This window comes from Mercenaria mercenaria, chromosome 6 (genome assembly GCF_021730395.1).
Source record: "Mercenaria mercenaria strain notata chromosome 6, MADL_Memer_1, whole genome shotgun sequence".
Lineage (NCBI taxonomy): Eukaryota > Metazoa > Mollusca > Bivalvia > Venerida > Veneridae > Mercenaria > Mercenaria mercenaria.
This window is the reverse complement of record NC_069366.1, coordinates 43,298,278-43,311,522: the sequence shown is the minus strand read 5'-3', so window position 1 is coordinate 43,311,522 and position 13,245 is coordinate 43,298,278. Positions and strand designations below refer to the sequence as shown.

The 13,245-nt window shown below is 37.5% G+C and overlaps 1 protein-coding gene across 1 annotated transcript in view; it reads left to right on the top strand.

The window, feature by feature from the left end:
• The window catches only part of LOC123550539 (uncharacterized), a 77,930-nt gene that overhangs the window by 41,027 nt on the left and 23,658 nt on the right, over positions 1-13,245 (top strand). The window contains exons 11-21 of the mRNA XM_053546776.1: positions 151-334; positions 506-663; positions 1,352-1,634; positions 4,296-4,452; positions 5,672-5,810; positions 6,436-6,651; positions 7,449-7,521; positions 7,870-7,982; positions 8,263-8,419; positions 9,159-9,392; positions 12,074-12,280. Coding sequence (XP_053402751.1) covers positions 151-334; positions 506-663; positions 1,352-1,634; positions 4,296-4,452; positions 5,672-5,810; positions 6,436-6,651; positions 7,449-7,521; positions 7,870-7,982; positions 8,263-8,419; positions 9,159-9,392; positions 12,074-12,280 — 1,921 coding nt within the window. The remainder of the gene's footprint in view (positions 1-150; positions 335-505; positions 664-1,351; positions 1,635-4,295; positions 4,453-5,671; positions 5,811-6,435; positions 6,652-7,448; positions 7,522-7,869; positions 7,983-8,262; positions 8,420-9,158; positions 9,393-12,073; positions 12,281-13,245) is intronic.

The following is a 13,245-nucleotide window of genomic DNA, read 5'->3' as shown; positions in this document are numbered from 1 at the left end:
TGCCACTTCATTAAGACAGACAAACTACTAAAACAGAGAAATATAAAACATCATTGTTTAGAACCAAAATAGATTGCAGGAAATAAGAGTGAGTTTAAAATGTGACACAGAAAAGGGAATGAAACATTGAATGTTGAATCATTTGTGTAGGAAGAAGAAGAGGAGGAGGTGGAGATGTTTGAAGATGATGGTACAGAAGATGTAGATGAGATCTTAGCAGGTGATCTTGGTAAAGACAAAGCCACACAAAAAGATTCAGATACATCTAAGAAAACAGAGGATACTGACATCAAAGACAAGAAAACTGAAGAAAAAGAACTAGATGTAACTGAAGGTAAAGAGAATAGTTAAATATAAACAGAAAGGTATATGTTTAAAAAGTTCTCTGTAATTATTTACTGCAGTTTACCTAGAATAGAGAGTATACTACTAGCAGTGTTCTGGTCGAAGTCATGAAAGTACATTGTATGGTTAATGTAAAAATATGCAATTTTAACATTTAAAGGCACAAATGAGGATGTCACTCTCAATGAAGAAACAAAGCAAGATGTCGCTGATGAACAACTGCAGACAAAATTGTGTGAAGATGTTGTGAATCAGATACGTAGAGATGAGTTTGGTGTTGGTATTCATCTAAGTGAAGATGGACAAAGACTTATGAGGGTAAATAATTTCTGTCAAATAAGTAAGATTATGTTTAAACATCTGTTTTGGAAAAAAAACTGGTTTTATGGAATGGCATTGTCCATCCATCATCATTTTCTGTGTCCAGGCTCTAAAACACTTAAGATCTGTCAAGGTCACAGTGACCTGGTGACTAAATATGGTTTCAGGTCTTTCACAATAATGATAAACTGAAAGATAAAGACTTACTGCCACTAAAGGAAGATCCCTACTGAATTTAGGGTTAGCAGCTCAAAGGTCAAGGTCACAGGGACCTGACTTAATTTCTGCTAATTGTTTTGTTTTGGGCTCTAAGTCAAAATGTATAATAGCTTTAAGACTTCACACAATGGCTTAGTAATATTTGAGGAAGATCCCCCACATTTGTAATATTTTGGCTACTGTTTATCACATTCTTTGTTGCTTTCAGTTCAGTTTCCAAATACTGTATCTTGGTATCCACATCCCGTGCATCCCAAACATGATATCTGCTGAATCAGACCTGTCCCAGTTGACTTGCTAGAGTATGCCTCTCTAGGCAGAGCTCTTGTTTAGTAATTGAAGTTTGTGGGTCCCTTTTGTTTTGAAATGTGTTTGGACTATATATACATGTATAGGGATATATGTAGTTTGCCATTCAGTCCAGTATTTGTTTCTGACTCATAGCTCTGTTTTATTCCTTCAAAAGGTACAACAAGAAAGACTGGGTCGAAGTTTGGATCGTTTATCTAAAGACCTGTACAGTAAGGATACCCACTTTGTCCTAGAACTGGTACAGAATGCAGACGACAACAGTTACCATGATAGCCTGCTTAACAACACAACAGATGAATGTCCTTCTGTGAAATTTGTGATAGAGCATGATGGGATATATGTCCTAAACAATGAACTTGGATTTACTGAGAAAGATATTCGAGCGTTATGTGATGTTGGAAGGAGTACCAAAGGAAAACATAAATTTGGATACATTGGTAAATTTCTGTTCCTTACACTGTAGAAAAATAAGCAGTTTGAATATTTGAGGATTAAAATGTTAATTAGTTTTCAGTGTTTGGGCTAGAGAAGGCAAACTTTAAGCAAGTTTATCTACATTTGTCCACCATAGAGTATATATTACACCTCATGCCTGACCACCACAAAACTTCATCAACTGAATAACTTCTATACCAGCTAATTTTTAACCTCCTTTACAATACAGTCATCAATGAATCTGGTTTTACCACATTATTTATTAGAACATAGATGATGCAAGTTTTCCATTGGACTTTTTAACCATTGGCTAAAGTTTTGATGAGCTCGGTCCCAGAAGTTAATGATGTCTTTAAGGACTTGCTGCTTAAATGGAAATACTAAAACATGTATAAGACAGCAGGATGTTCTTTCTATTTTAGAGGAGATAATCCTAGCTGCAGTATAGGGGAAGAGATTGTTATATTTGTGATGTGCAGAGACCTTTTCAGTCACTAGATGTACTGTTATAGTGGAATCTTTTTTGTTTGCGCTGGACAAATTATTGTGTATTTTGAGCTTAGACCGATGCGCGAATTTAAGACCACGCTATCATTTAAGCATTTAGTTTATTTCCTGTCCAAAATATATGTGTTATAAGACTCATGTTTTTCAATCTTTCTCAAAATATCACAGTTTATTGGCAGTTAATTTAAAGTTGTCTTGACAGGAACTTAGTTGTTTTTGTACTAAAGTATAATATGAAATTTGATTATTATTTGGACTGTCATATTCTTTATTTAACAAGGTCATAAAACCGGCCAATTTAATTGACAGGCAGTACATGATAGCAACACGTGCGGTGCTGGCAATTTAAAAAAAATGCTGTCATGTTGAAAATGCGCAAATTAAAGCACGCGCGAAACTGTCCTTTTTGCCGTTTGCACGAAATTTCATGCCAGCAAATTAAAATGATTTCACAGTACTTAGAAAAAATGTCTATTTTTACTGAAGAAAACCTGGAATATTTGGTACCATAACTGTTTGTCAGAGGAAAAATTGGAATATTTTGGCTACTGTTTATTATGCCCAACTTCGAAGAAGGAGGGGTAATTTACAGAGGTCTTTTGGTCGGTATATCAGTCGGTCAGTCCCTATACCAATTGGTTTCCAGATGATAACTCAAGAACACTTGGGCCTAGGATTATAAAAGTTCATAGGGAGGTTGTTCATGACCAGCAGATGACCCCTATTGATTTTAAGGTCAGTAGGTCAAAGGTCAAGGTCACAGTGACCTGGAACAGTTAAACGGTTTCCGGATGGTAACTTGAAAACGCTTTGGCCTAGGGTCACGAAACGTAAGAAAGAGATTGATCATGAAGAGCAGATGACCCCTATCAATTTTGAGGTCAGTAGGTCAGAGGTCAAGGTCACAGTAACACTGAACAGTTAAGCAGTTTCAGGAAAATGATTTGAGAACGCTTTAGCTTAGGATCAAGAAACTAAATAGAGAGGTTGATCATCACCAGCAGATGACCCCTAATGATTTTGAGGTCAGTAGGTCAAAGGTCAAGTTCATAGTGACCCGGAACACCGTTTCTGGAGATAACTTGAGAATGCTTGGGCCTTGGATCACAAAACTTAACAGGGAGATTGATCATGACCAGCAGATGACCCCTATTGTATTTGAGGTCAGTAGGTCAAAGGTCAAGGTCACATTGACCCAGAACAGTAGAACTTTTTTGCCAGATAACTAGAGAAACCTTTGGTCTAAGGTCACATTTTATATGTGGGTCACTTATGACTGGTAAATGACCCATAATTATTGATTTGGGGTCAGTTTGTGAAATGTCCAGTGCACAGCAACCAAATAATTTCTGTTTTTTTGTGCAGTTACTGAATGCATCAAGGGGTACATTTTGTGTTCTACGAGCTCTTGTTAGAGGAAAAACTGGAATCTTTTGGCAAGTGTTTATCAGAGGAAAAATTGGAATCTTTTTGCTAGTGTTTATCAGAGGAAAAATTGGAATCTTTTGGCTACTGTTTATCATAGGAAAAATTGGAATATTTTGGCTACTTTTTATCAGAGGAAAATTGGAATATTTTGGCTACTGTTTATCACAGGATCCCTTGGAATATTTTGGCTAATGTTTATCAGAGGAAAATTTTGAACAGTTTGGCTACTGTTTATCAGAGGAAAATTTGTAATATTTTGGCTACTGTTTATCACAGGATCCCCTGGAATATTTTGGCTAATGTTTATCAGAGGAAAATTTTGAACAGTTTGGCTACTGTTTATCAGAAGAAAATTTGTAATATTTTGGCTACTGTTTATCAGAAGATCCGCTGGAAAATTTTAGCTACTGTTTATCAGAAGATCCCCTGGAAAATTCTGGCTACAGTTTATCAGAGGATCCCCTGGAATATTTTGGCTACAGTTTATCAGAAGATCCCCTGGAAAATTTTGGCTACTGTTTATCAGAAGATCCCCTGGAATATTTTGGCTAAAGTTTATCACAGGAAAGTTTTGAACAGTTTGGCAACTGTTTATCAGAGGAAAATTTGAATAGTTTGGCTACTGTTTGTCAGTGTAAAACCTGGAATATTTAATTTCATTTTCTTTTTGTTAGAAGAAGACTTGCTTGCCATAACAAATTCCAAAATTGTAATGCTGTGTCTTACAGGTCAGAAAGGAATTGGTTTCAAGTCTGTTTTCCGAATTACTGATGCACCAGAAGTGCATTCCAATGGATACCATATCAGGTTTGATGTAAACAGTGGACCTATGGGGTATATACTTCCACACTGGGTAGCAGAGGAAGAGAGAATCAGTCAGGATGAGTAAGTAAAATTTTTAAAAGAGTGACAGGAATTCCTACATAAAAAAGATCCAAGATATGTCTTTATGTCTCTGGTGCCTTAGACCTTGAAAGCATAGTTTATAGTTTTTGATCTGTCTGTCTGTCACACTGCCTTGTGTATTCAATTCTTGCAGTTTTCATCCAATTCCATTCAATCTTGGTGTACTACATTTGTTTTGTAGTTCTAGCCCTTTGTTAGACTTTGAAATATTACAACTACATCTGAGCATCTGTACTCAACTCCTACAGTTTCCATTCAGTTGAAATAAGACTTTGTTTACATCATGATCATGAACGGACATATGCATATTTTTGGACTTTCATGCCCAAGTATTTATTCTGAAAATGTGGCCCTTTTTGGACTTGGAAATATTACAGCTATGTCAGAACATAGTTTACTCAACTTTTCCTACATCCAGTTGTAATGAAACTTGGTGTATTACATCAATATGAAGTGGAGCTGTGCATGTTGTCAGGACTTCCATTTATGTTAGATTTTTTTTCGAGTTATGGCCTTTTTTTTTTACTTAGAGAAATATTACAACTACATCAGAGCATTGTGTACATAATATACAGAAATTCACCTAGTTTCAGTCCAATTGTACGTCATCCACATGAAGTGGACATGCACTTATACTCAAGACTGTCATGTTAAAGTATTTATTTTTGGAATTAAAGCCCTTTCATAGATTTTATATATTATTTTATGGGTCATACATGTTAACATCATTCTTCATGCTGTTTTCCTCTGTTGATTTAAATAAACTGATGCAAGTCAATCAATTTCACCAACTATTCTATAAAAGTGTTTGTCTTAAATAGCTGTTATGTCAAAAATAGAAAAGTACATACAGCTTGGAGACCCAAGGAGATAAGCAAAATTCCTAAGTTACCCAAGGTTCCAATTGATCCAGACTAAATGTATGGAAAACAGCTTAGGCTACATGAATTTCTTGTGTCAGCCCAAATATATGTGTATGTGAAAAAATGTGTCAAATAAAAATACTGAAGAAAGTACAGATTATTGGATATGATTTACAGAAAACTCTTATCAGTTTATCTAAGTATTCTTTCTTTTACATAATATCTCCTGAAAATTCACCTGAAAAAAATCAACAACAACTAAATTATGATCTTTCAGAATGTCATAATAAAACCTGTTTGTTCAGTATATAATTTGAAGTTTGGTTAATTTACAGATGGATGACTCATATAATACTGAGGTTAAAGCCAGACATGAGGGTACAGACACGAACGCTGGCTGCCAGGTTCAATGATATACATCCTTCACTGCTACTTTTCTTGCATCGCCTCAGAGAGATAACTATAGAAAACAAGGTGAGACAGATTAGGTCTGATACTCTTTACAGAGATTTCACTGTGAAACTTACTGTATTACATGTGTCCACTGTGAAAAAAATTGAGGGGTTATTTGACTTGGTCTCAAATCTGCTTCCAGTGGGAACTTGTATCTCTAGGTTAAGTAACAATTACCATGGTTCAAACTTGAACCTTTGGATAAAGCAGCAGTCACTTGGTTTCAGACTTGTACTACTGAATGTAACAACAGACATAGCCTCTAATCTCTGGGTACTGCTGCATGTACCAGGGTACAACTTACTGCTAAATAAGACACACAGGTTCAAACATGTACGTCTGGGCTGTATGGCAGTTATCATGGTTTTAACATTCATGTCTATAGGTAGATAGATATCAGGATTTGAAACTGTATAACCTATTCTAAAGGTGCAAACCATGTTTGAAAGTTGTACATGCAGATTAAGTGGTAGGCATTGGTTCGAACTTGTACCTCAGGTTTAAGCATCAGATGTCTGATCCAGAACTCTTAACTATGCTCAATATCTGCCTGGTTGCTTTGCTCAAGTTGTTAACTCAGTGGGTCAGTTGGTTGGGTGGACCATTTCTTGCCATTATCTGGACATATTGCCTGATTCTGTTATAGGTAGAGAAAAGTGTACAGACAATGAGAAGACGAGATGTAGGTGACAATGTAATAGAAATACAACACAGACACGGCTGTGAGAGGTGGCTTGTCATCAAAAAGATGCTGGATGCCAGAAAGATCTCCATGCAGGCCAAATCAGGGGCAGATGTTGAATCAACAGAAATAGCCCTAGCATTCCCACTCAAACAACAAGGACAGACAATAGCTCTTAAAGTAAGTTTTCTAACGATGTGTTTGTTAACATTACCAGTGTTCTTAGAATCTGTGCTTGCTCTGACTAGTTATGGGCAAGTAACTGACAAATGTCATGCATGAATCAATGGTGAAGGGTAAATTGCAGCAGAAAACAGAGGCTGTGCCAGGGTATCAAACTGACCACAGGCTGTGCCAGAGTATAAAACTGAACAGTGGCTTTGCACAGGGATTGAACTAAATATAGGCTTTGCCTGGGGATCGAACTGAACATAGGCTGGGCTGAGGGATCAGGTGCCAGTGTATTGAACTGAACATAGGCTGTGCCAAGGGATCAAACTGGACATAGGCTGTGCCAGAGGATCAAACTGAACATAGGCTTCTCTGAGGGATCAGACTGAACATAGGCTGTGCCAGAGGATCAAACTGAACATAGGCTGCGCCATGGAGGGATCGGACTGAACATAGACTTTGCCAGAGGATCAAACTGAACATGGGCTGCGCCGAGGGATCGGACTGAACATAGGCTGTGTCAGGGGATCAAACTGAACATAGACTGTGCCAGGGGATCAAACTGGCAACAGCTTGATTCATCTTGCACACTACATACTAACTAACAGGATGGCTAAAACAAATATTGAAGGAAAATAGAACTGAAATATGCAGTTACAATTAATGTAGAATTTAGATTTTATTGCATGACTGGTATTAGACCTTTGATATAATTTTGACATGTAAACAGCATTTTTTTTCCAAAATAACAGTTTTGTTCACCACAATATTTAAATATCAAGAAAGTTGATTTTATATGTTTTCAGGCAATGCCACCGAAGCAGCCAGTGTTTGCTTTTCTACCATTAAGAAGCTATGGATTCAGGTTTATCATCCAAGGTAAATGCTTCTGTTATTTTTAACAGTTTAGTGTTTGTCAACTTTTTGTCATGGCTACCACAGCTCAGTGGTTACTGACTTTGAATGAGTTTGTGGTTGTACCAGTATGACTGCCAGTGCCTGATGCGTGTGGAGAGGCCAGGATATTCCTGCTCTGCAGTGACCATATCATCTGAAATGTATCAGTTTCACATAGAACAATAGAAATTCCCACTCAGTTTATTTTTAGAATGTGAAATTTCATGAATTAATTTTCCCATAATATAGATATTTTGCCCAAACTACAAAATGTTACACTGTTGAAATTCAGTGATTTTACAGTATATTTATGTAACATTACGTTTTCAGGTGACTTTGATGTACCATCAAGTCGTGAAGACGTTGACCGGGACAGTCCATGGAATCAGTGGCTTAGAAATGAGATACATGTGGCATTTTTTGAAGCTCTAGAGGTTTTCAAGGTAAGGATTAAAGTACCATAGTCTAAAAGAATTTTAGCTGTTACATGGTTGTCACAATTGTATAAATCTGATGTTCACTTAGTGGAAGATATAATTATAGTCTTACAAAGAAATATCCTCTGTTACTTCAATAGTTAGTCATAAGGTCAAAGGTAAATCATATATTTTGCTATTATATGTAGTACACTTACAGAAAATATGTCAATTTACTATTTTTGCCATAAGTAGAGTGTATTACATTTTACAGTCTTGATCTGCATGTTTTTATCATTGCTTGTAGACCCATCCAGAATTCAACAGTATGGAAGCAGTATGTACATTCCTTCAGTTTGTTCCTATGGAAGATGAGGTTCTAGATTTCTTTAAACCAGTTGCCTCGGACATATTGAAGAAACTGAGAGCAAAACCATGTGTTCCAACACAGCCAAATAGTCAAGAATAGTCAAGGTAGTCTATACAAACTATATAGAACTGTTATAATTCAATCGATGACAAGGCCCCGTGTTCACAAAACATTTCCAGTCTCAGCTGAGTTTGATATTGAAACTTTATTTGTCATTTATATCTAAATAGCATGTTTAAAACTAAATTTTAAGTTAATAAATATCTTCAAGTAGCTGTTCAGTATTGATGGTTAGTCTTTGTTGGAATTTAACCTTGAAGTTTTAGTAAAATTTATATTAAAATTTCAAACGCAAACTCAGCTGAGACCGAAAACTGTTTTGTGAACACGGAGTCTGATCTGAAGCTCACAGGCACAAACCCCAGTTAGAGCATTATTTGACTGAGGCCCTAGAAGCAGTCATCATTGCAGTTAATATAATTTGAGAGAAATTTCCCAACAATCTGTTAGATGTTAGGAAAAAACAATGCTATATCAATAGACAAAACAGAATTTTTAGGAGATTTGGTATTACTATTCTATACATGTATGGATTAATAGTGTTTTCAATGCAAGAGAATTTATTTGAAAAGTAATTTTGTCTGTCTGTTTCATTTGTATCGGGCTCCAAGGTTATGAAACTCAAAGTGCAGCCTCTGATAGGTTTCTGAGCACAAATGAGCCAGTTAAAAGTTTCTATTGTGAGACTGGTCTGCAAGTCTTTAATAGACCTGATCTCTTAGAACAGTTTATTTTAGACTGTCTTAATATTTATACCTATGTCCTGTTTTTAGGTGTTGTAAGTTGGAAGATTCCCTCGCAAACCGTTAGAGTTCGAGACCCACTTGTCCGAAGTGTTATCACAGCTGACCAGCTACAAACTCACCTCAACCTGTTCTACCTTCATAGTGATGTAGCAGCGATGCTGAACCCAACCTTGACCTCTTGTCTAGGCATTGAGACCTTGACCTCTGACCATTTGTTCCAGCTAGGAAAAGCACTTGTAGTGAACATGGGGACACATTACAGTGAGTAGAGAACATTTCTGATATAACTGTTGTTTCGGATTAGAATTTTCGGAATCTTAAATTGGGAGCTGTTGGTCTTATTTACTTTAAAATCACTTGTTTTTGTGGCAACCTAATTTTCTTTGATTTCTAGGTAGTACTAATCCATGACATCAGCTCAAACAAACAAAATTCAGTTAATTTTCTAAAATGTGAAATTTTGCTAATTCATCTTTCAACAAATAGTTGTTGTAGCTAAACCAAAAAAAATGTTATGCTGTAAAATTAATTGATTTAAAAGAATAAGAAATTAGAGTTACTACATTTGTCTGCCATATTTGTAAATGACCAGAAATGTGGGTAAACTGGCAGCTAGAAACATGGGTAAACTGGCTGCCAGAAACATGGATAAACTGCGGCTAGGAACATGGGTAAACTGGCTGCCAGAAACATGGGTAAACTGACTGCTAGAAACATGAGTAAACTGCAGCTAGGAACATGGCTAAACTGGCTGCCAGAAACATGGATAAACTGCAGCTAGGAGCATGGGTAAACTGGCTGCCAGAAACATGAGTAAACTGCAGCTAGGAGCATGGTTAAACTGACTGCTAGAAACATGGGTAAACTGCAGCTAGGAACATGGGTAAACTGGCTGCCAGAAACATTGGTAAACTGGCTGCCAGGAACATGGGTAAACTGGCTGCCAGAAACATGGGTGACTGCTAGAAATACTGGTAAACTGCCTGCTAAAAAATTTTGTAAACTGGCCAGGCCGCCTCAGTAGGTAGAGCGAAGATCTATGTATCATGGGGTTTTGAGTTTGATCCCTGGGCAGGTGTATGTTCTCCTTGACGATTTGATAAAAGACTTTGTGTCTAAAATCATTCGTCCTTCACCTCAGATTCATGTGGGAAAGTTGGCAATAACTTGCGGAGAACAGGTAAGTACTGGTACAGAATCAAGTAATACTGGTTAGGTTAACTGCTCGTTGTTACATAACTTAGATAGTGATGAAAAACGCATTGAACCTAAATGTAGCACACGTTGGTAAACTGACTGTAAGAAACATGAAACTGACTGCTAGAAACTTTGGTAAACTGACTGCTAGAAGCATATGGAAACTGACTGCTAGAAACATTAGTAAACTGACTGCTAGAAACATAGAGAAACTGACTGTTGGAAACATGAGTAAACTGACTGCTAGAAACATGAGTAAACTGACTGCTAGAAGCATAGGGAAACTGACTGCAGGAAACATGAGTAAACTGACTGCTAGAAACATGAGTAAACTGACTGCTAGAGGCATAGGGAAACTGACTGCTAGAAACATAGGGAAACTGACTGCTAGAAACATTAGTAAACTGACTGCTAGAAACATAGGGAAACTGACTGCTGGAAACATGAGTAAACTAACTGACTGCTAGAAATATCAGTAAACTGACTGCTAGAAGCATAGGGAAACTGACTGCTAGAAACATGGGGAAACTGACTGCTAGAAACATTAGTAAACTGACTGCTAGAAACATAAGGAAACTGACTGCGAGAAAGTTTGGTAAACTGACTGTTAGAAACATTGGTAATCTGACTGCTAGAAACATGTGTAAACTGACTGCTAGAAACATGGGTAAACTGACTGCTAGAAACATGGGTAAACTGACTGCTAGAAACATGGGTAAACTGACCACTAGAAACTTGAGTAAACTGACTGCTAGAAACATTAGTAAACTGACTGCTAGAAACATTAGTAAACTGACTTCTAGAAACATGGGTAAACTGACTGCTAGAAACATGGGTAAACTGACCACTAGAAACTTGAGTAAACTGACTGCTAGAAACATTAGTAAACTGACTGCTAGAAACATAAGGAAACTGACTGCGAGAAAGTTTGGTAAACTGACTGTTAGAAACATTGGTAAACTGACTGCTAGAAACATGGGTAAACTGACTGCTAGAAACATGGGTAAACTGACCACTAGAAACTTGAGTAAACTGACTGCTAGAAACATTAGTAAACTGACTGCTAGAAACATTAGTAAACTGACTTCTAGAAACATGGGTAAACTGACTGCTAGAAACATGGGTAAACTGACCACTAGAAACTTGAGTAAACTGACTGCTAGAAACATTAGTAAACTGACTGCTAGAAACATAAGGAAACTGACTGCGAGAAAGTTTGGTAAACTGACTGTTAGAAACATTGGTAAACTGACTGCAAGAAACATGTGTAAACTGACTTCTAGAAACATGGGTAAACAGACTGCTAGAAACATTGGTAAACTGACTGCAAGAAACATGGGTAAACTGACTTCTATAAACATGGGTAAACTGACTGCTAGAAACATTAGTAAACTGACTTCTAGAAACATTAGTAAACTGACTGCTAGAAACATAAGGAAACTGACTGCGAGAAAGTTTGGTAAACTGACTGTTAGAAACATTGGTAAATTGACTGCAAGAAACATGTGTAAACTGACTTCTATAAACATGGGTAAACTGACTGCTAGAAACATTAGTAAACTGACTACTAGAAACATGGGTAAACTGACTGCTAGAAACATGGGTAAACTGACCACTAGAAACTTGAGTAAACTGACTGCTAGAAACATGAGTAGACTAGCCATTTTATGTCATTAACAGTATTACACTGAACAAATGCACTGAGCTTTGTACAAACAGCAAAACAAAGTTCATTTGTCTTTCAGCAAAAGAGGAAGACATAATTCTTATAGCAAAATGGATGGCATGTATGTACCGTAGTTTGGATGAGTTTCATCAAGACGATATGATACTGAAAAATCTCAAGTGCAGTCGTATATTACCTTTGGTAAATGGGGAGCTGGTTGCCTTGCAAGACAAAACAGTGTTTTATCCTATTGAAGATGCTAGCTCACAGAAAAACAAGAAAAACGGTATGTTTGTCTTGTTGTTTCTTCTCCTTACAGTGATGTAATCTATTGTATACATTTTTATGCCCCCGAAGGGAGGCATATTAGTTTTCAACTGTCTGTTCGTTAGTTTGTTCGTTCGTTCGTCACAACGTTAACTTTTTGCATGAAGGCACTTTACTCGCAAACCACTGCACCCAGGACCTTCAAACTTCACCTGCTGATAGTATTTATTGAGTATACCACCCCTACTGTCTTTGGGGTCACCAGGTCAAAGGTCAAGGTCACAGGGGCCAACGTTAACTTTTTGCATAAAGGCCTTTTACTCGCGAACCACTGCACCCAGGACCTTCAAACTTAACATACTGATAACACTTATTGAGTACACCAGCCCTACTGACTTTTGGGTCACCAGGTCAAAGGTCAAAGTCACAGGGGCCAACGTTAACTTTTTGCATGAAGGCACTTTACTCGCGAACCACTTCACCCAGGACCTTCAAACTTCACATGCTGATAGTACTTATTAATTACACCACCCCTACTGACTTTGGGGTCACTAGGTCAAAGGTCAAGGTCACAGGGGCCAACTTTAACTTTTTGCATGAAGGCAGTTTACTCGCGAACCACTGCACCCAGGACCTTCAAACTTAACATGCTGATAACACTTATTGAGTACACTACCCCTACTGACTTTGGGTTCACCAGGTCAAAGGTCAAGGTCACAGGGGCCAACGTTAACTTTTTGCATGAAGGCACTTTACTTGCGAACCACTGCACCCAGGACCTTCAACATTCACCTGCTGATAGTACTTATTGAGTACACCACTCCTACTGACTTTGGGGTCACCAGGTCGAAGGTCAAGGTCACAGGGGCCAACGTTAACTTTTTGCATGAAGGCACTTTACTCGCGAACCACTTCACCCAGGACCTTCAAACTTCACATGCTGATAGTACTTATTGAGTACACCACCCCTACTGACTTTGGGCT